A 23728-nucleotide genomic window follows, 5' to 3' on the forward strand; every position below is an offset into this window, starting at 1 on the left:
AACTCTGTTGTTGTTTCTGTTTGATGAGGTAATTTATTAGAGGCAGGAGGCCAAGAAGGAAAAGAAATAGCGCTTTTCTAAATGACTTCATTGTCTTGATTTAGTTGGCTTCTCTGAATCTTGCTCACCTCATATTTCATTACAGGCACATTCCATCCACCACATCTGAACAATGTCCTACGTTTTTGTGAATGATTCTTCTCAGACTAATGTGCCCCTGCTACAAGCCTGTATTGATGGAGACTTTAACTACTCCAAGAGGCTTTTGGAAAGTGGCTTTGACCCAAATATTCGTGACAGCAGGGGCAGAACAGGCCTTCACCTCGCAGCAGCCCGAGGGAATGTAGACATCTGCCAGTTATTACATAAATTTGGTGCTGATCTCCTGGCCACAGATTATCAGGGAAACACAGCTCTTCATCTCTGTGGCCATGTGGATACTATTCAATTCTTAGTTTCCAATGGACTCAAAATTGATATTTGGTAAGTTCTGTGGTTTTTGAAGTCTTGTCACTTCTTCCCATTAGTCTCTCAACCAATCATCTAGGAGTCTGTTGATATTGTTTCCTCACTGATCGAGCATAGTGACAAGTCCAGAAGGGTATTGAGGACAATGAGTGAGGGAACAAGAGGCTGACTTCTAGATTTATGCTGAAGCAGTGTATGTTTTTCTATGAAAATAGTGGCTAGGCTCTGCTACTAATTAATTGTGTATTGTAAGACAAGGGCCAAAGAAGAAAAGAACTAACATTTGTTGAAAATCTATTACGGCCTGGGCACTGCACGTACTGTGTTAGCTCATTTAATCCTCAGAATGAATAACTCTTAAGGTAGGTATTCATTTTACAGATGAAATAATTGAGACAAGCATTCTGGGTGAAATGACTTAACAAAGGTCACACAGCTGGAATTTGAACCTAGTTCCACCTGACTGCAAAGCTTGTTTGCCCTCTATGGTATAATATGCCATGCTAGCTTCATAATCTCTCTGGGGCGCTCACAGTCCTTTTGATACTCAACAATGTGAAGAAGTAGTGTTTTTTTTGGTTTGTTTTAGTGATTCCTTGTCTCTTGAGTGGGAAAGACATCAGGCCACTTTAAAAAGTGACCTTGACCTTTAAGCTGCAGTTTCATGTTGCCCTAATTTATTGGTGCTATAATGTCCCTAAATCTGAATAAGACAGTAAATGGTTCTGCTACTATAGAACAAGATGTGGTGGGAATTAACTAGGATTCAGTGTTACTTGGGCTCTCTCCTGTTGTTAAATAGCTAGGTGAACCAAAGCAGCTTATTTGATTGCTTTTGAGTGTGGGTGTTTTTTTTGTTGTTTGTTTAATTCTTAGACATTTAAAAAAATTATACACTCTTCTCATGAAATGTATAAATGTCGGATAAGGATGAATCTAGAATTTTCCAGTTAATTTCTAGGAAGATACCCTCTTTTTCTTTTATTTATTCTCATTTATCTACTCTTGCCTGTATATTTTTTTTTTCCTTTTTCCCTAAAAGGAAAAAAAAAATGGTTGACTCAAAATTCAGGTTCCAACTCAACCGCGGGTTCTGCTCTGGGTTTTAATTTTGAGTTAATGGGGCCCATGCCTTCCTCACTGAGATCTACACAAATGGCTACTAACAGTATAATATAACCTCTATTTTTATGAACTTTTTAGCAATCATCAAGGTGCTACACCCCTAGTTCTGGCAAAGCGCAGGGGAGTGAATAAAGATGTCATCCGATTGCTGGAATCTTTGGAAGAACAGGAGGTAAAAGGATTTAACAGAGGAACTCACTCAAAACTGGAGACCATGCAGACAGCTGAGAGTGAAAGGTACTTAAGATATCATTTTTTTAAGGGGCAAGTCACTTTAAGTGAATCTTTTATGACAACTTTTTGTCAGCTTTATATTTATTTGCTTTCAAGTAAAGTGCTTTGATACTTTCTTTGAACTTATATTAGTCCTTATGGCTCCAGATTACAATTGAAAAGCTATTAACAGAAAGTACTATGTGCCCACATGCACAGAATGTTCTGTTAGCCACTGGGCAGGGCAGCCTGCTGTATTGATAGTACAAGTGAGAAGAGCTGAATAGGAGGGAGGGAAACAGGAGTCTGAGAATTTAAGTACAGGTCACAAAAAGAATGGAATTTCGAAAAAGGAGGAGAAAGATAAGTCAGGACAAGAACTTGGACAGTATTAGAAACGACCAAAAAGCTTCCTTTCAAAGGTAGGGAATTAAAGTGCTGAGGAAAAGTAAAACAGGAGGAGAGTAAGACAAGACTTAACACATACACCGTTCAGTGATGTGAAAGTGACTTTTACATGAGATGGAACAAATGAAATGTGGGCTCCTGTAAGTAATTGAAACTAAGATGTAGTGACTGACAGGGTCTCAAATATCTCATCATTTCTCGTCTAGAAGCAGTTTAGAACATAGTTCAGGGAGCTCTGAAAAGGTGACCAGTCATCTTTTCTCTGGCATCACGGGCTCAACAGGTAAAGTCTCTCGGCCAGACTTAGTTGTACTAGCATGTAGTTTGGTTGACCACCATGGAGTTGAAGCTCTCCAGGTATTACAGGGTAAGAAGGATGATGAGCTTTATAGTGTCCTCGCAAAATTTTCAGTGGACTAGGGCCCTCATTAGCTATTGACCCAGTAGCAGATTGACCAAGACTTTGAATTAGGAGCATATGGTCCACTTAGACTGTTGGGATCATTGTTTCTGTGAGTTCCAGATGAAATCCTCTGTTTTTCATAGTTCACCCTTAATTTGATTCCTCTGTGCCCGTGATTCCTTTCCTCCCTCTTCATGGACTGCCTGGTGTACTCCTTGGGGACCATTAATTCTACTCTCAAGTTTAGGATTATTTTGTTTGTTTCACATACTTATTATTGTCCAAAGAAATTAAACAGTTTTACTTCTAGAACAGTGCATGCTCCTTATGAGTTATCACTGAAGGCTGGCAAGTACATAAAATGAGCCAGAGGTGCATTGGGAAGCCCTGCTTTCACCTGTGTGCTCTGGATTGGCAGTCAGGATGCTATAAGCAATTCAATAACATTGAGTTATCTGTTTTTTGTTAAAGATTATGTTCTTGCAAAATAACTTAAAATTTATTTTCAAAACTACTTTAAGCTTCTTTACTGTGAAAAATGTCCAAGAATGTGCATTTTCTTGGTATATATTCAGGACTTTGCTTGGTATATTTTGTTAATAGCCAATTTCTTGGCATCTCTTTATTAGAAATATACTTTGTTTTGCCTCAGTTGTGATTACTTATTAACTAAGAAGTGATTAGTCATTTGAGCAATGCAATATGAAGTATTTATTCCTACTTCTTTCACGTACCTGCCATTGCACTTCAGCATGAGAATTTGCATTATTTACGGCATTATGTAAAGTCTATTCTTTGAAAATTGAATTATTAATATTTGTACTACCTAGTTGTCCTATCTTACTCCTGCCCTTCAGTGTCATGATAGGAAGGTGTGGTTGAAGCTTAAATTAAAAAGCTTAAAGCAGCATCGTTGGTCATTAGGGAAAATGCAGATCAAAACCACAGTGAAATACCACTTTATACCCAGTAGGATGGCTACAATCAAAAAGATGGACAATAACACGTACTGGCAATGACGTGAAAAAATCCGAACCGTCATACATTGCTGGTGGGAATGTAAAATAGCATAGCTGCTGTGGAAGACAGTCTGGCAGCTCCTCAGAAAGTTGCACAGAGTTACCATACGACCCAGCAATTCTACTTTTAGGTATACACCCAAGAAAATTGAAAACACATGTTCGCACAAAAACTTGTACATGAATTTCATAGAAGCATTATTTATAATAACCAAAACGTGGAAACCACCCAAAAGTCCATCGATGATGAGTGGATAAACTGTCATCTATCCATCTAGTGAAACATTATTCCACCATAAAAAGGAATGTAATACTGGTATGTGCTACAACACGGATGAGCTTTGAAAACATGCTACATGAGAGAAGCCAGGCACAAAAGGCCAAATGTCATATGATTCCATTTATATGAAGTGTCCATAATCAGCAAATAGAAAGTAGTGGTTGCCAGGAGCAGGGGAAGGGGCAGTGGGAAGTGGCTGCTGAAGGTACAGAGTTTATTATAGAGGCAACCAAAATGTTCTAAAATTAGATAGTGGAGATGGTTCTACAACTTTGCGAATTTACTAAAAACCACTGAATCATGTACTTTAATTTTTTAAATTTTACTTATTTTTATTTTTGGCTGCGTTGGGTCTTTGTTGCTGTGTGCAGGCTTTCTCTAGTTGCAACGAGTGGGGGCTACTCGTCATTGTGGTGCGCGGGCTTCTCATCGCGGTGGCTTCCCTTGTTGCAGAGCATGGGCGTGAGGCATGTGGGCTTCAGTAGTTGCAGCATGCAGGCTCAGTAGTTGTGGCACGTGGGCCCTAGAGCAAGTGGGCTTCAGTAGTTGCAGCACACGGGCTCAGTATTTGTGGTGCGTGGGGTCAAGGGCACGTGGGCTCTAGGGTGTACGGGCTTCAGTAGTTATGACGTGCGGGCTCAGAAGTTGTGGATTGTGGGCTCTAGAGCACAGGCTCAGTAGTTGTGACACATGGGCTTAGTTGCTCCGCGGCATATGGGATCTTCCCGGACCAGGGATGGAACCTGTGTCCCCCTGCAGTGGCAGGTGGATTCTTAACCACTGCACCACCAGGGAAGCCCCTGAATCACATACTTTAAAAAGATGAATTTTATGGTACATGAATTACATCAATTTAAAAAAAGGGAGGGAGGGACTTCCCTGGTGGCACAGTGGATAGGACTCCACACTTCCAGTGCAGGGGGCCCGGGTTTGATCCCTGGTTAAGGGACCAGATCCCACATGCATGCTGCAACTAAGAGTTTGCATGCCACAACTAAGGAGCCCACGTGCTGCAACTATGGGGCTGGTGAGCTGCAACTAAGGAGCCTGCAAGCCACAACTAAGGAGCCCACCTGCCACAACTAAGACCCTGTGCAACCAAATAAATAAATATTTTTTAAAAAATAAAAAAAGTGGGGGAAAAGCTTAAAGGGATTGGCTAGTACATGGCATAGCTGTGTGATGATTGGCCTTTTCTAGAACAGAAGATAAAGCAAGATTTTGAATGTATTTAGTATTTTCCACTTCCCTTATGATTCCCTGAAACATAGCATAACTTCTTAAGGGCCTATCAGTCAAGTTGATGAAAAACATTTCCCTACACCCCTTTATATCCTAAGTTTAATTTAGTTCCTTTTTACTTTGTAGGTATGGGATGACAGAGACAGTGTAGGTGACACATGTACAAAAAAGATTACACATGCACACACAGACCATCATGCTAGAATCAGGTATTTCCTAGACAGTAGAAAATATTTCATTGGATCAGGTTGCTATAGACAGTTCTGATTGGCAAAACTTCATGGGCTCCTAGAGAACGTGCAACTGAATTCTCATTTTACAGGTCCCTACACCACCCGCCACTATCCAAAAGTAGAGTGTTCCTAGGAAACCTTTCCTTAAGCCAAGATGGCATAAAGCAAAGAAGCAGTTGCCTTAGGACTCATCTTACTAATGGATGCACAAAATAAATCGAGATAAAGCACAGATGCTCACAGGCACAGTTCAGAGATACTGCAGCTGGATGCTGAGATGCTGAGTGCAGTTCCTGGGGAAGGAGCTTGGTGGGGCCACTCTTGCTGCAAAGTAAACATTGAACACTGTTTTTGCTTTTCACCTTTTTTCGTATAAAAGCAAAAATCCTCTTGGGATTACTTTCAGTTAGCACATACTGGTAGTATTGTAGATGTTTCTTAAAAGTGAGGTGGCATAAAGCAAACTTTCAAAAAATGGGGGATACCTGTATATCTGACACTTTTTAAGTATGAGAGCATGTTGACTCAGACGTAGTCAATAAATTTCATGTAAGTCAAAATTAACCTCTCCTGAACTTCTTAAAGTTCTAATCTTATTTTTGAACTTGCTTGAGTTTTCTTTAAATTTTTGTGTTGTTGTAGATTCCCATTGAAAATGTCTTCTCCTATTCAGAAGATAAATATAAAAAAAAGTTTGGATGTCAGACATATTGGCCCATTAAGAAATCACCTTCCCATGATTAGAGAAGACTCTAAATGCCAGTAAACGCTGAAGTGCCTTTGTTTAACAGTGTCAATAAGTAAAATAAAGTTGTAGGTTACCCAAAAAAAAAAAAAAAAATGTCAATTTTGCATGATGAACCAGACTCTTAAGACATTGTTTTGTGCTGTTTCCATTGTGCTGCCCCAAGATGGTTGGAAGAATATGAAGAGAAGGAGTTTAGGAAGGATAGTAACAGCGGTAGATAGTTGATACCTATGATTATGGTCATTGTGGCTTTAATCTAAATGATACCCTGTTGTTGGTCCTGCATGTTGTGACATAATTGTGGGTGCTAATCCCTTAGAGCTTCAAATTCATCACTGTGCAGCCTTCCAAATACCAATGTCAGATATACTGTATTTGTAGTGGTCATATTTCTCGCTTATATAGTTATGAAAACCTGAATCAGTGTTTTTAAAATTTATTTATTTATTTATTTATTTATTTTTGGCTGTGTTGGGTCTTCATTTCTGTGCGAGGGCTTTCTCTAGTTGCGGCAAGTGGGGGCCACTCTTCATTGTGGTGCGCGGGCCTCTCACTGTTGTGGTCTCTCTTGTTGCGGAGCACAGGCTTCAGACGCGCAGGCTCAGTAGTTGTGGCTCACGGGCCCAGTTGCTCCGCGGCATGTGGGATCTTCCCAGACCAGGGCTCGAACCCGTGTCCCCTGCATTGGCAGGCAGATTCTCAACCACTGCGCCACCAGGGAAGCCCTGAATCAGTGTTTTTATGGTATTTGTGCTGCCTTATTTTCAACTAGACTCAGCCTTTATATAGAAGAGAAACAAACGTATTTTGTGTTATTGTACAAGACAGAACTAAAACCAGTCGGAGGCACCTATTAAGAGGAATTCCTAATGGCTAGCCCTGTCCAGGTGTACAGCAGACTGAAGAGTAAGCATCCATTACTGGAGTGTTGCAGTTTAAAGAAGGAATTCCTTCATTGGTCAGATTATTGAACTAAATTAATAAACATTCCCTTTTCACTTTAAGATTCACACACTTTATAGAACAGTGTTTTAGATTTGCCCGTCTTTGCTTAATTCCATTAACGTGAATTCTCAAATTTTGAATCCTCGTGTTGAATTCTAAATTTCAAATAACCAAAATGTGTTTTGCTTTAGTACCTGGTGGAAACAACTCATTTGACCTACTTCAAGACTTCTGCTTGGGACGTTTTTATTAGAAAAGGATTTTTAACTGACTCTTCTAGATACTAAACCAAGAAACATAATCATTACTGTATAGCAGTTTATAGTTAAAGGTAGATTGTCCAGATACCTGCACGTATATAAATCAGTACACAAATGGGTGAGAATATATATATATAAGTCAGTTTTCTTCTTATAAATATTGTATTTTAAGGTTGGTCTTTTCTAAACAATGCAGTTCCTGTGGTTTTATGTTTCTGAAATGTGTTGTTTCATGCCCTTTCTTTTCCCTTTGCTTCTCTCACAGTGCCATGGAAAGCCATTCCCTCCTCAATCCCAACCTGCAGCAAGGTGAGGGGGTCCTGTCCAGCTTCCGAACCACGTGGCAGGAGTTTGTAGAGGATCTGGGCTTCTGGAGGGTGTTGCTCTTGATCTTTGTCATTGCTCTGCTGTCCCTTGGCATCGCCTACTATGTGAGTGGGGTGCTACCCTTCGTGGAAAACCAGCCTGAACTGGTGCATTAGGAGAGCCCATGGGAGAGGAGGCAGATGCCAGTGTCCTGGCTTCCATTGTTTGTTCTCAGTTTCTCAAAGTTTTCTCTTGGTGCAAGGCAGTGAGGGCTGTACGTTTTTTCTTTTTGCAGTTTTACACATTATAATCCTTGTAGAAGAACTAACTACATACTGTAGTCAAGTATACTGTCCTAAAGCTACCTCCAACTCAGCCTGACTTCTTAGGAAAGGCTCTGCATAGCCTTGTTTGATAAAAACATGGAAGTGACTAAAGAATGAGAGATAGAGGATGAGACTAGGAAATCCTTGCTACAGAAACCTTACCGTAACAAAAGACCAACTAAAGTGAAGTGTCTGAAGATTGTCTTATATGATTAGTTTTGGTTGGTAGTTTTGTTTTGTTTTTGTTTATTTTTGCAAGAGCTGCTTTTCTCTTTTTATTTACTTTCTCTGGGGAATATCGGGGGCGGGGGCTAGGGGAGAATGAAGCATTCAGCTTAAAACTTGAAGTGCTTTTTTCAAATCCTGTAGAGCAAATCAGTATTTTTGGAATGTTTGGTTTGTTTTAATATTTTCAAGTCTAGTCACAAACCAAACAGAACTTTTGAAAATGAGCTGTATTTTCCTCAAAAATGACTGATTTGATCTTATATTTATTTGTTTTTAGGATAATTTTGATTTTTTTCTAAGCTGCTTTGCTTGTTGTTGATATCTGTGACGAATGAACTTGAGAACTTAATTTTGTTCATTTGTCCATTTCCCCTAGTGTTTATTTCAGAGATATTCTGTTCATCAAAAATGCAGTCAGAAAACTTTCTCTACTCAGTAGTTAGCAGGGGAAAATAATTCTGATGTTTAAATGTCACTGTAATTCTGTAGTACTATTATTATGGTGAAAAACTCAGTTCTGTAAGCTAGCTGTGTTGTCACAATTGTATCATAGTTCATAATTTTTTCATTTTATGTGCAATCCGGTTTAGAGGCCCTGTTAGAATTGTGGTGACAATCCCATCCATGTCAGTTGTTCTCTGGTGGCAAGAATGGATGGTGTATTTCTGAATTAACAGTGCTGAACACTATTGTACTAGGTGTCATAAACTCTTTATGAACGCTAATATTATGTAAATTGAAATATGGCCCCCAAACTATATTGAAGCTTTTAGCAGTTGTTTGAAGGCCTCTTTTGTTAATGATTCTGCTATGTTTAAGTCATATTCTTGGGTTATTAAAAAAGGATATGAAGACTTGAGAATTATTCATTGGGTGTAGTCAGAAAATTATAGTGAAAGAACTAACGGTTTTATTTTTTAGAACATAAGTCATCTAAGCTACTGCTAATTGAATTGTTGCTAGAATTAGAAATTATAATTTAAAGCAGAATTGGTATTTCTGTGATTCTTTTTGCTTCTTAATATTTTCTCTTTTGCATTTATATATCTAGGATTGAGGCATTTTTCTTTCATGTGACTTTATCCTGTCTTAAAGAGCTGTTCTGAAATTTCTGATTTACCTGGCTGCCTCAGGATCAGCTCACAGCATCTTGCTTTTAGGTTAGATACAAACAAAATTAATTATACTTGGTGTAAATACAGCAAACCGTGGATGTCAGAATGGAGAACACTAGAACTCAAAATCAGAGTATATTCAGATTAAAAGCTTTGGAATTAGCTTTGCTTTTGTTTGTAACTCTAAACAGATGTGCAAAATTGGTTAACATATATGTAAATATATTGCATTTTTTAAAGATTTATGTTTCCTTTTAAGTGCTGATTTCTTTGTATTCTCTGTGTTCAGTATTCAGTAATACTACCAATAAACGTATTTATAATCTCTTAATCACAATCTGTTTGCTTAGGTATCATTGTTTTTCTTTTAACTTAGGATTTTTTTAAGTGGGTTCCAATTGGCTGTTCATAAAAACAAAGTTTTTTTTTTTCAAACCTGATGTAATATGTATATCACGTTTCACGTATGTTAGCCTTATAAATGTTCTGACACTAATTTGGATGAATTGCTTTTGGATTTAAGAGTGATAATAACGACCATGATTAAGCACCTCCCAGTTTTACAGGTCACTTCACGTGCCTCATCTCATTTCATCCTTATATTCACCCCACCCCTGCTGTATTTCCCCATTTTATAAGATGAGGAAACTGATACTAGGAGGTTTAAGTGACTTGTCCAATATCAGACAGCTAGGACATAGTGGAATAGGGATTCCACATTCAGGCTCTATCCCCAATTATAAGTTTGCTTTTTCCTTCTGCCCTGCTGTCTGTTATGAGTCTGGCAGTGGAACCATCTAGAATCTTGCCTACTGCCATCTCAGCAACACCTGTTACTAAAATTTTCACTCCTGTTTCTAAATACTTACTTTTCTTCCTCCTATAATGCACCATTTTTCCACATCCTCCCAGGATTACTAACCCTTCACATTGAAGCTCAAACCCTGGCATGTTCAGAAAACCTAACATAGTTAAACGTATCTGACTGCCCACTTCTCTGTCATTCCTCATCACTTACCGTACTCAGTAAACAGGTACAGTTGACCCTTGAACAGTGCAGGGGTTACTAGGAAGTAGGGGTACTGACCACTGCACAGCTGAAAATCAGCAAGTAACTTGACAGGGGGCCCTTGGTATCTATGGTTCTGCATCTGCAGATTCAGCCAACAGTAGATGATCTTGCAGTACTGCACTACGTATCTTTTTTTAAGATTTATTTATTATTTATTTATTTATTTTTGGCCGCGCTGGGTCTTAGTTGCGGCACCCGGGATCTTTGTTGAGGCATGCAGGGTCTTTCGTTGTGGTGTACAGGCTCTTCGTTGTGCTGCGCGAGTTTCCTCTTCTCTAGCTGTGGCGCACAGGCTCCAGGTCGCGTGGGCTCTGTAGTTTGCAGCACGTGGGCTCTAGTTGTGGCGCGTGGGCTTAGTTGCCCTGCGGCATGTGGGATCTTAGTTCCCCAACCAGGGATCAAACCCACATCCCCTGCATTGTAAGGCGGATTCTTTACCACTGGACCACCAGGGAAGTCCCTGTACTACGTATTTAACAAAAAAAATCCGGGTGTAAGTGGACCCATGCATTTAAAACCCTTGTTCAAGGGTCAACTGAATTTTTTTTTTTTTAAAGCCTGGTGGGATTTTTTTTTTTTTTTCCTTTGGCTGCGTTGGGTCTTCGTTGCTGCATGCAGGTTTTCTCTTGTTGCGGCGAGCGGGGGCTGCTCTTCGTTGCGATGCATGGGCTTCTCATTGTGGTGGCTTCTCTTGTTGCAGAGCATGGGCAGTAGACACATGGGCTTCCGTAGTTGTGGCACATGGGCTCAGTAGTTGTGGTACACAGGCTCAGTAGTTGTGACTCACGGGCTCTAGAGCGCAGGCTCAGTAGTTGTGGTGCACAGGCTTAGTTGCTCTGCAGCACGTGGGATCTTCCCGGACCAGGGCTCGAACCCATGGCCCCTGCATTGGCAGGTGGATTCTTAACCACTGCACCACCAGGGAAGTCCTCAACTGAATTTTTTTTTTTTTGGTCTTTTTGATTATAAGTTTCATGAGAGCAGGGACTTCGTCTATTTTTCCTTTCCTATTTGTTCACAGTGCACCCTGTAGAACTCTTTGAACACAAAGACTTCTTTTTACAATAACTGTATTTTTTCTTTTCAGATTTAAACGTGCTTTTCACACGTTTCCTCCAACAGGCTGCATGTGTGAATGTGCTGACCATTCTTCTTCCGCAGTATGCCTGCCGCTGGATGGAAGGGCTAGAGTCTTGTACCCCTGGCTTCTTTATGTAAGAGCATGCAGGCTTTCCACTAGTATAGCCTGCCTCACATTTACCACAGGTTTTTTTAAAAAGCATAGTTGCTATCTTTTTTACCGCATGGTATTAGAAGTCCAGAAACAATAGTCACCTTTTGTTGTTATTGTTGTTTTATTTTAACCAGGCCTCAGTCTTTGACTTGTGAAATTGTTTATGAATGTATCAAAGTGCTTTCAGCTGCAAGAAGCCAAAATCCAAATTCAAAGTGGCTTAAACCATAGGAAATGTACTGACTTATGTAACGGGAGGCCCAGAGGTAGAGTAGACCCCAAGGGTGACATAATCCAAATCTAGCTCTGTTACCCTCTGCTTTTCGCGCTGTCCTCCCGTTTGTTGGTTTCATCCTCCAGCTGGATCTGAGATGAGTCCAGAGTTTTCAGGCCTGACATGCATTTGTGACCATGTAGAGAAGAAGAAAGAAACCATCTTTCCTCTGGTGTTCTCCTAGGAAGCTTTTCCTGCAGAGTCCCCAGCCAACTTCCTCTTGGTTTCATTGGCCGACATTACATCGGGTACCCTATTCTCAAACCAGCCAATGCCATGCACTGATTTACTAGGCCTAGCTTGATGGATCAGTCATCGGGGAGGGTGGGGTTGGTAGGATTAATGTGATTGGCTTGGACCAATTGTTTTAGAAATGATGGGAGGTGCTGCTGGCAGTAAGTGGGCAGGGCCCGTAGATGTTTTATGTCTTACAGAACATGGGGCAGTTTAGCACAACAAAGAATCATTCCACATCCCACATGATTCTTGAATGTTCTGCTGGTCATTCATATGGGTGGTTTTGTTTTTTTTTTTTTTAAGTTTGTTATCCGAGCCTAAACCCTAACTCCATTTCACATTTTAAAGTATTTTTTCATACGGTTTTAATGTACCCTGAATTTTCTAAGAATACCACAAGATAATTGAGGGGAGATTCTACTCTATGTTGTTCAAAGCTTGACCAGGAATTATACCTCTTCCAAGAAATCTTGTTATTGAAGGTGGTGTTACTGATGATAATTGAGTCCCCCATATAATTCTCTGTGTGGCTACTGATGACTTCATTGTTTCTTCCAGTGTAGCTGTGCCTGGGTCTTCACGTATTGAAATGCACACTTTGTTATCAATTACTTTCCCTTTATTTTTCCTTTATATTACATGATTTATATTAAATCATTTTATTTCAGCAGTTGTTACTCACTTTTATCTGGGATGTATACTAGAGCTTCTTTTAGTCATCTTGGTACACCTTTTCCTAGTAGTTTATCTTGGAGGGTACACCAGGAAGTAGCATTTCTCAAAGTTAATAGAACACTGGGGAGAAGAAAAGAAGCCAGCATCTGGTTAAACCTTTTAAAATTGTTCAAGCTGAAACAGTCCCAGCTGTGCTAGATGAAGTAGGACTTTGGGATCAAGCCCATTCCTTTCAGCTCTGAAGTCGATTCAAAACAGTTTTCTAGGGAGGATCTTGGCCTTGCTATGGGTACCTCCTTGGCTTCCCTCAAAGTGCAGATAGGCTGGCACTCTGTTCAGTCGCTCATGTGTTCATTGTGTTCATTTTACATCACAAGCGGACAGCTACACATAAGGCATAGGGGTCTACGCTCATTAGGCAACAGAGGTTTGGTCACGCTCCAGTTAGATGTCAAGGAATAATACAATCTGGAGTTCCTTGTTGCCTAATAGTCATCAAAAACTCAGCTGATAACAGTATTAAGAGAGTATTCCTTGGAAGCTCTTTTAGGTCAGCACTGTCCAAATTTTCTGCAGTGGTGGAGATTTTCTGTTTCTGTGCTGTCTGGTGTGGCAGCCACTCATCATTGTGGCTACTCAAATTAATTTAAATTAAATTAGAAATTCAGTTCTTCATTAGCACAGTTATCTGAGCCTGAAACCCAACTCCATTTTACATTTAACAAAACTAGCCACATTTCTAGTGTTCAGTAGCCACAAGAGGCTGTTGTATTGGACAGCATTTTTGCAGAAACTTTTTTTGGACAGCACTGTTCTCAAATCTACCTTGGGCTCGTCGGGTCGGGGTAGAGCTAGCTACGGAATTAAGCTACGGTATTAAGGCAGTTTCCACCGCATTTGCTTTTACTGAGCTCTTTGTTAACAAGTGGTAACACTGTAACAGTGCTTATTAACTCACTTAATCCTCAGCAAATTGCTGTTGTATCCCCACCTCCCAGGGCAAATGAGGTCACCTGAGGCAGGTTGGAAAAAGGCCCCAGGTCACACAGCTATTAAGTGACAGAGCTGGGGTTTGAAGTCTGACAGGATAGGACTGGAGTCTCTTCTAACCGTTGCGCTGTGATGCCTCCCTCTGCTTAGTTGTGGTGCCATCATCTTGAAGTACGAATTGTCTCGAGGACTAGCCCAGTGTGTTAACCATCGCATCTATTCTAAGGAAAGTTACTGAGCATGCTGTTGGCACAGTTCTTCAGTATGAAGACCCCAATTGCTTTTTACAACCACAGATAACTGCATTTCTGCTGAGCTTTGCTTCCACCTTATGTTCTCTATGAATTATGTAGTTGATCAGGTAGAATCTCTCTTTCACATCAGATGCTGAAAAGCTTAATGTCAAATTTGGGTTCCACCAGAAGCAATTGTAATATTGGTCATTATGGTGATTTATTAGAACCTCATTCCTGGTTTATTTTATATCCTCATCTTTAGTTTTATTTTCCTATTCTAAATGTTCACTCTGAATTTATGCTGTTCTGTATTATTTAAGCCCCCTTAAATCATTTTTGGATCATGATGGGGGGATGGGTAGTTAATTAGACAGTTATTAGTTTGGAAAGAACTACCACAAAACTACCTGTCAGTTTCTGGAAACTAATGACAGAAAATGCATTGACTTTTTGCAGTTGGAAAAAATAGTTTGTGGCCTCCTATTCAAAATGCAGTTATGGTTTTTGTCATGGCTGCAATTGTTAGTTTACCTCATTTATTTGTCTCTCCTTGTTCCGAAAAGGGTTTGAGTTCAGCTGAATAAGCAGGTAGTAGTCTAAACTTTGGAAATCAAATGTCCTAGTTCTACTCTAGCATTTTGGTGAATCATTTGAGTGAAGCCTGAAAAATCAACATTAACAAGTACTGTAATCATAGAATTTTAGAGATGGGTGGCCATTAGAAATCATCTGGGGAGGGTAGAAGACCAAGAAGAACTCAATGACTGTGGTCCCTCAAGTAAGAAAGGGGCAGAAATGTTAGGTGAATCCACTCTATTACGCTTACCTCAACTACACTGCCCCTTACTCACATGGTCTCCATCTCTCCAGCCCCCACATACTATTCTAAATGTTATTTTAAAATGTGAGTATCTGGCGTTAGATACATAAAGATAAACCTCGCATTGTGTTCTGTGTATTTTAATAATTAACCAAAATACTGACCTGTGAGTAAGCTGATGCTGTCATAAGCCAAGGATGTATTTTCCTGTCACCCAAGTCTCCTTTTTTTTTTATGAACAGGAGAATCACCATAAACTATCATATCTTCTCTTGATAAACATTTTAAGTGAGAAATCTTTTCACTTCTCAAAAGAAAAAAAAAACCTGCAGCAAATAATGGACTTTCTCTATAAAGTGCCTTACACCGTGGAAATGCTGTGAGGAAGCTAAGTAGAAAGTTCCAGAGTACCACTGTGTCCCTGGTAAGTCACAGTACTTCTCCTTTTGTTGTTGTTTTTTTTGTTTTGGCCACACCACATCGCTTGTGAGATCCTAGTTCCCGGACCAGGGATTGAACCTGGGCCCTCGGCAGTGAAAGCGCAGCGTCTCAACCCCTGGACCGCCAGGGAATTCCCCACAGTACTTCTTACTAGAACAACTATTTCTTCAATACTACTGTCTGCTACATACTTTTCATTCAAGTTAGGAGATGGATGGTTACAGGACCATTTGTAAACTCAAGCCCTAGAGTTATAAAATGCCCTGCCTGATGGTGTTTAACAAGGCCGTTCACTGCCGGGTTCCCTAGTGTGTCAGGGATGTCTTGTGGGTGTTAATTGAGCTCTTCAGTAAGTGTTCCTGTGTGTCCTTTGCCACATCTTTGGAAGCCTCTCTAAAAAGAGAAATGTGTGAAGATAGGAAAATAACCCACACCAGGATAATGCTATCACTGTATCTGCTTAGGAATCACTCATTTTAGGGGTATTCACTAGACTCTTCTCCCCCCTTTCTTTTCCCAAAGGTTTTGTTTTGTTTTACTTCTGGGTTATTTTTTTCATGTCCAATTAGTCTGAGGATCAACTTAATAATAAGCTCTGACCAAGGATAATCCCAACTTGAAATGTGCAATAGCAAATCTATTCCTGAGATTTAAAAAAAAAAAAAAATGGATAATTTTTTTATTTGCTGGAATCATTACAAATTAATGTATACATATATTATTTTATGAATAATATATTTCAGCAAATTTTAGTTGTTTTCTTTTTCTCTTTTTTTTACAGTACCCCTTGATGGGCTTTTAAAATTATGTGGTATGCAATGTTAGCACTACAGAATACTTACGTTTTGTGTGTGTCCATAAGCCAAATTCCTTTTTTGGAGGTTCAAGGACAGTTGCTAGCCTAATTCTCTTGCATCTTCATGCTATAAATTGCAAGTATTTAGAAGTGCGGCATTGCAGAGATAGTTGTTTCTTCCTATAATTGGGCTATGAGAAGGTTATTCTTTGTCACAATAAAAATTAATATTCCCTTTCTTTGGGGATTAATTTCTAAATTTGAAGACTCTGGGTCGGAGTTGGCCGGACTGTTGCACTGAAATTTCAGCCCCTAAGAAACAAAAATAGGTTTTGAAATAGTTTCTAGGTTACTGGCACAGAAAGCTGGCTAAAAGCTATAACTTACTTTGGATAGTCCTAGTTAGTACAATTCCATCAGCACAGGCTGTTCTCTTAGACTCTGACTCAAATTTAGGAGACAATAAAATGTAAGGTTCCCTAAATTCTTACCTGTATGTTTAGGCTTGGATGATTCTCCTTTATTTTAGTAGAGCCCCTGATTTGGGGAGGGGAGACATTTAATCAGATATCAGTTCTGTATTTCACCTTACTGAACTATCCACATTCATTTGTTATTTTAGTTTAAGTTATAGTTTGGATCAGATGGTGCAGGCTGTAGTTATACTGGAAAACGTGTAGTCTTGGAGTTGCAAGATCCTATCTCTACTTACTATGGACTGACCTTGCTCAAATAATTTAGGTTTTCTGAACCTTTGTCTTTATCTGTAAGACAGAAATAATACCCTTCTCAAGATACTTATAATTAATAATAATAATAATAAAACTGTCTTATTTGAGTGCTGTGTGTTTGCATGTGTACTAGGCCCTACAAGGGTTGATACTGTTGTTATCCTCATAAAGAAGACAAGGCTTAAAAGGTTAAGTATGCTTCCTAAGTTCATGGAGTAGACCAAACCAAGATTCTGTCCAATTCCAGTGATTTTGCGTGTGGCCATTAGAACATGGTGCTTCTCCTGTTAAGTGAGTTACCACATCTGAAAGTACCTGGTACTTTATAGGGACTCAATACAAGTTACTTCTTCTTTTCTCTCAGCAGAATAAATTATGTGATTTATTGACTGAACTCTAGCTTTTTATGAGCGAATGATCTACACATTATCACACAATTTCTGATAAGGAAACTTTAATAGCTGCTTTATTAATTACAACCCTCATCCATTATTTTTCATACCAGTGGCCTTATAGAACCTTCCATGCATCATCTCATTAGCTCTGTTTGCCCCTCCTCAGTAAAGGAGCCTCTCAGCCATCAGTAGAGCCCAGAGACCTCTCCAATGATAAGGAGAAGGGAAATGCCCCGGCTCATAACCTCTGAACTGTCCCATCTCAGGTATACATTGGGAAGGGAAGTACCTTTATAAACACCTGTGACATTTTAAAATTCCAAATGCGCACCTTGTAAGACTCAAGAGGGTGATTTCCACTGAATTCCGTGAGAAAAGATCCAGATATTAGTGGCCACATTTGCTAAATTCTTTTCGAAGGGATTCCTTTAATAGAAGTGCTCTTGTTGCTAACTTGGAAATGAGAATTATGGAAGCTTATATTTTCTAACTGAGCTTGTTTTCTGTTTAGGAAGCATGAAACTTTTCTCTCCTGGTTTTTGTATCTGTGATTATGTTGGTGCTGTCATGACATCGTCTTGCCTAACTACAAAAATGTTTTCTTGGCTGAGCTTAGAAACCCACTATACTTCTTATGATCTTCAAAATACATGTGTTGGTCCATGATATGGGAACACACTAGGTCCTCAATCAACAAACCTTCAGTCATTCTGGAATTCCCATTCTGGAAAGTGGCAGCCCCGGCCTCCAACACAGAGAAGCAATGCCCTTTCTTATTTCTCCTTTGACAAACCCTATACCTTTCCAAGGCCTACCCTGCCCTAGTCTTGAGCTGTAGTTAGAGGAAAGAGAGATTGAGACTTGGAAGGCAAGCAATTATCTTGTTCTCTGGTCCTGACTCAGATAATGCTATGAGTAGAAGGGGCCCGGAGCTTCCACTCCCCAGAATTACGATTCTCTTTCTACAAACTAAACGTCTGCCCCTGCGTAGAATACAGCTTCTATTAAATCAAGAGGCTTATTCTTTTTTTTAATTAATTAATTAATTTATTTATTTGGCTGTGTTGGGTCTTCGTTTCTGTGCTAGGGCTTTCTCTAGTTGCAGCAAGCGGGGGCCACTCTTCATCGCGGTGCACGGGCCTCTCACTATCGTGGCCTCTCTTGTTGCGGAGCACAGGCTCCAGACGTGCAGGCTCAGTAGTTGTGGCTCACGGGCCTAGTTGCTCCGCGGCATGTGGGATCCTCCCAGACCAGGGCTCGAACCCGTGTCCCCTGCATTGGCAGGCAGATTCTCAACCACTGCGCCACCAGGGAAGCCCCAAGAGGCTTATTCTTATTAGAAAGAAATTATTCCAATTCCAAAGTTATGTGGCTGTACCCTTTTTCTCCCGCTGGTTGAAATTCTTTATTGTCTTTAATGGAGTCCTAATGACCCAGACAGTGGTCCAGTTTTGGTTCCCTGGCTTACAACTGCTCAAGTAACATTCTCAGCTGTGGAATAAATATGGACTGTCAACTTATTTTAAATGTCAGCCTTTTAAAATATGTATGGATATATGATATTTCTTGATCATTTAATTCAGGTAAAATAAGTTGTAACAGAGTCGATATGGTGCTTCCAAGTGGCAACAATGGATATGAAAGGAGGAGATGAGGTGCCCCACCTTCAGCACCCAAGGGAGACACACACACACACACACACACACACACACACACACACACACACACACACACACACACACACACACACACACACACACACACACACACACACGTCTTCCTGCCCTACCATTACCAGATTCATATGAAAACAAAATAAACAAGGCACACCTTTGCACAGTCAGCTTCTTTTTGTGACCAGTAGGCAAAATGGTGTGAAGGTGAAACACCTGGGCCTTGGAGTCAGGCACACCTGGTTTGGATCCCAAGCCCACAGTTAGAGCTGAGTGGCCTTGGGCAGGTTACCCACCCCCTCTCCCCAGCCTCAGGGTCATCGACTGTTAGCTGACAGTAGTGACGGTAACTAGAGGCTGAAGGAGACAACACATGTCAGAGGCTCAGAGGCTCAGCGTGGGGCCTGGTGAACAGTAACTCTCAATTATAAGCATAATTATGCGACTGCTTCCCCTTTAGGCCAACTGCTACCTAGAACTGTGGCGGCCCCTGCCCTCCACTTTAAAAAGCTTTTATTTGCAGAAAGAGAGGACAACTTCTGTTCTCTTGTGATTGGTCAGGCCCTCAGGTGCTGGCTGATGGGGTTCGCAGATGACGGGATGGCTTCCCCTCTTCTTTGAGCTTTCATTAAATAATACCTTCCTTATTAGCTCAAGAGGATGTGGGTCACAGTCGCTGCCAATCCCCCCAGAACCCTCCTGTAGGGTTCTGTAAGGAAGCCAAGGGTCTTGTAGCTGAGAAGCTGCAGAACACTTCCCTCTGAGTGTTGAGAGATCTGAGGGCAAGAACAAAATAGGCCTTGTGCTTTCCAGGTCCACACACTTATTATTCTCTTGTTTGGTCCAAGAGTATCTCTGTAAGGTAGCAGAACTGGGTTTTTTTTTTTTACCCTCCCCACCTTTACAGAGGGGGAAACTGAGGCTTAGAAGTTCTGCAAGGCAAAACGGAAGCTGAATCTAGGCCACCTAATCCTCCAGGTCAGCGCTCTCTGCACCCGGCTGCCGTCACCAAGAGCATTGGAGGCCGAGAGAGGAGGGACACAGGGGCTAGTGTCCCTGGCGGGTGGGGCTGTCCCCGGCACGACTCACGGAGCAGCATCTCTGCAGTTAGAGAGACCTCCCCACCGGGCGCTTCCTGTCCAGGCCCGCCCTGCAGGCAGCTCAGCGCACCTGCCACCCTCCTCCCTCCCAGCTCCTCAAGGCGAGCTCAGGGGACCAGCCCCTCCTCTGCCGGGGCAGGATGTGAAGACCTCCACAAGGCAAATCACATCCATTTGATATTGAATAAAAGGCTGCTATGGTGTGTGAAGTGACAATTCCCTGGTGGGTGATGTCATGCTGTTTTGTTTGTCTCCATGAACGGTGGGGATCCGATTTCAGTTGTGAAGAAAACAGTCTGGGGAAAAAAGTTACTTCGTTTGGAAAATTTCAAGAAGCCATAAATACAGTTTGATGAAAGTGCAGTCACAGGCGGACAATGGCTTTGGGATGGAAGAAGAGCTCCCAAGAGGCTGGGTCCTTCACCCCGCCACTGCCATCAGCAGCCCTGCTTCCCTGGTGCTTCTGGCAAAATCCCCAGCAATCCCCTCTCTGCTGAGCAGACCCCATAACCCAGGGGCGAGCTGCCTGGGGACGTGTTTTCCCTGGTCTCCATCCTAAATTGCCTCCTGCCCAGTCCATCCCTGGAGTAGCTGGCACAATGGGGCCCGCTTCCCTCTCGTAAATGGTTGACCTGCATTTCTGAGTTGCTGTTAAAGCAAATTAAAAATAATATTTTGTTGTTTTCCTTTCTTATACACTTTCTAGCCTTGCAATCTCTTGCGAATCCTTTTTGCTTTTCATATTCTTCTCTTTTTTTTCCCCTACAGTTGGCACAGTGAGTGAGAGAGAAAACAGAGGATGAAATTCTATTTTGCTTTTCATGAGAAACTAAAGAGTATAATTCCCAGTCCAGATCCCCAGCCCTGAGTCAGGAAGGAATGACCACTGCCAGGCAAGACCAGAGGCACATTGCTTACATCCAGGGGCAAGTTTTCAAGAAATGCATCTCTCTCTCTCTCTCTCTTCAATTATATAAAAACAATATGGCAAGATTACAGAATTTTGGAAGATAGGAGACAGTCTCCCTAACTCAACCCCTCCTTCCATCCTTGTGTCTACCTGGCGCCAGGTTCCTAGGTCACTGAGCCCCTCATACTGTCTTCCCTGTCACCCCAACCTCCAGTTTTGGGGCATCCTCCGCCTGGGGCCTGGCCTCCACGGTACTCCCAGACTCTGGGAGCTAGTCTTTCCTGACCCTTGCTCACAGCTTCACATCTCCATCCCTGAATCAGTTACCAGCAGCACCGGGCCCCTTGTGCTCGTGCTGATTACAGGAGCCCTTCCCTTTGGCCTAAGGTCTCAGCAGCACAGGTCTGCCAGCCTGGGTGCCCACAGTGGCGGCCTACCACTGCCATCCTGCAGGTGTGAGCTGGAGGCCGCCTCAGCTTTGACACTGCCCCAGGCACAGCAGGCGCCCGCCAGGCCACAGGGTCAGGGCAGGGGCTCTGGGACAGGGCGTGGAGCCGGCCCTTCTTTACCTCCCAATCCCCTCCTGCTCCACCCGGTTCCTGGACACGTGGGACTTCAATAAACATCTGAGGAACCACGGGGGAGACCATGTGTGTCTCTGGGAGGGCTTCCAGCCCCTCAGGCAAAGCATAGCCAGATGATAGAAAAATAAAAACAAAGCCAAGCTTCTTTAAAAGTCCCCATTAACCCAATTAGTCAAATCCTGAAGGGGCCTTTGTCTTAATGGAATTCTACTCTATCTCAATATGACTTGAAATAAAGGAACCATCAGTTTGCATTTAGGAAGTGGGTTTTCAAGCTCACGGGATTTGACTTCTAGACATGAGTAGTTTTTCCTCATAGATCAGGCTGTCCCATAGAAATACAATGCAAGCCACTGAAGGAATTTTAAATCTTCTAGTAGACACATTTCTAAAAGGTAATAAGAAATGGGTGAACTTAATTTTTAAAGTATATTTTATTTAACCCAATACATCTAAAATAGTAAGATGGAATCAATATTAAAAAATCCTAATGAGCTATGTTACATTCTTTTTTGTACTAAGTCTTTGCAATTGTACCCTTCCAACACACCTCAGTCTGGACCGGCCATGTTTCAAATGCTCAGTATCCACATGGGGCTGGGGGCTACTATTGCTGAACAGTGCAGTTACAGACAAATGTCACCTATCCTGGGAAGGTTCCCTTGAGATATGACCCTAGGAAGTGGGCACTGGCTCTGAGAACACAGCTGCAGGCCAGCAAACCAGAGGCCTTACTCTGAGATCTTAGAACACAACCCAAATCAGGAGTCGTCCAAAGCCTCCCCCAATTTTTGCAGTCCTGACATGGGGTGGGATCCCTCCAGATTCATCTTTTCTCTGTAGTCTCTTGTTTCAGCCTTGTCAGGTATGGGTTGATAGGCCAGGAGTGGGACGTTTTTTCCTTCTGGAGAAACTTCATTAATTTACTCAACAAGTACTTACTGGGCAGCTTCTATGTGCCAGGCACTGTTCTAGGACTTGGGATACAGCAGTGAACAAAATAGATTCCTGCCCTTGAGTAGACAGACAATAAAAAGTAAACAAAATAAGTAAGCAGATCGAAGGGTATATTAGAAAGTCATAAGTGCTATGGAAACAAAGGAAAAAATAGAGCAAGGTAAGGAAATAAGTGCCGGGGATGGGGCAGGTTGCAGTATTAAATTTCATGGTCAGAGTAGGTCTCCTTGAGAAGGTGAGTTTTGAGCAAGTCTGTATGCAAAGATTTGAAGGAGGAAGGAAGTTGGCCACTAGAGCATCCAGACAGAACAACTAGAGCAAAGACCCTCAGGTGGGCAGGAACATAACCTGACACTATTGTTCGGGAAACAGCAAAAAGACCAGTGTGTCTGGGGAGGAATGGCAAGAGGGAGAGTATTAGGAGATGAAATTACAGGGACAAGGTGGTGAGGGGCTAGATCATGCAGGGCCTTGCAGATCATTGCAAGGACATTGGCTTTTCTGAGAAAATCATTATAGAGTTTTGAATAGCATTGCTCTGACTTAAATTTCAACAGGGCCACTCTGGTTGCTGTGTTGGGAATAGAGTGGAGGAGGGCAGGAGCAGAAGCAGGAGGGCTAGTTAGGAGTCTTATTTCAACAATCCAGGTGAAAGATGATGGTGCTTGGACCAGGATAGTGGCAGTGAACATAATGAAGAATAGCTAATGTTTTCAAGGTAGAGCCGATGGGAGAAAGAATAGTCAAGGATGACTCCTGGGTTCTTTTTCTTTTTTGGTTGCACTGGGTCTTAGTTGCGGCAGGCAGGCTCCTTAGTTGCTGCTCACAGGCTCCTTAGTTGTGGCACGTGGGCTCCTTAGTTGTGGCATGTGAACTCTTAGTTGCGGCATGCATGTGAGATCTAGTTCCCTGACCAGGGATTGAACGTAGGCCCCCTGCATTGCGAGCATGGAGTTTTATCCACTGTGCCACCAGGGAAGTCCCGACTCCTGGGACTTTTGATTTGAGCAGATGGTAAGATGTCAGGGCTATCGACAGAGATAGGAAAGGCTGCACGTGGGCAGGTTTGTGGGAGAAGACCAGAAGTTCAATTTTGAACGTGTTGAATTTGACATGTCTGTTCAACATCCAAACAGAAATAGCAAGTAGGCAGTTGGAATTATGAGTCTAGAATTTGGGAAAGAGATCAGGGCTGGAGATACAGATTTGAGAGTTTCCAGCATATGGGTGGAATTTAACGCCTTGCCTCAATGAAGTCATCTGAGAAGTGAGTACAAAAAAGAG

General features: G+C 41.7%; 1 protein-coding gene across 2 annotated transcripts in view; it reads left to right on the top strand.

The window, feature by feature from the left end:
* ANKRD46 (ankyrin repeat domain 46) overlaps positions 1–9650 on the top strand; it is a 34936-nt gene extending 25286 nt beyond the window's left edge. For both annotated transcript variants that reach the window (XM_082364458.1, XM_082364459.1), the window contains exons 3-5: positions 146–483; positions 1672–1830; positions 7610–9650. In XM_082364458.1, coding sequence (XP_082220584.1) covers positions 173–483; positions 1672–1830; positions 7610–7826 — 687 coding nt within the window. In that variant the 5' untranslated portion in view covers positions 146–172 and the 3' untranslated portion in view covers positions 7827–9650. The remainder of the gene's footprint in view (positions 1–145; positions 484–1671; positions 1831–7609) is intronic.
* The last annotated feature ends 14078 nt before the right edge of the window (positions 9651–23728 follow it).

The sequence above is a fragment of the Balaenoptera borealis genome (genome assembly GCF_965194805.1).
Source record: "Balaenoptera borealis genome assembly, chromosome: 17".
Taxonomy (NCBI): Eukaryota; Metazoa; Chordata; class Mammalia; order Artiodactyla; family Balaenopteridae; genus Balaenoptera; species Balaenoptera borealis.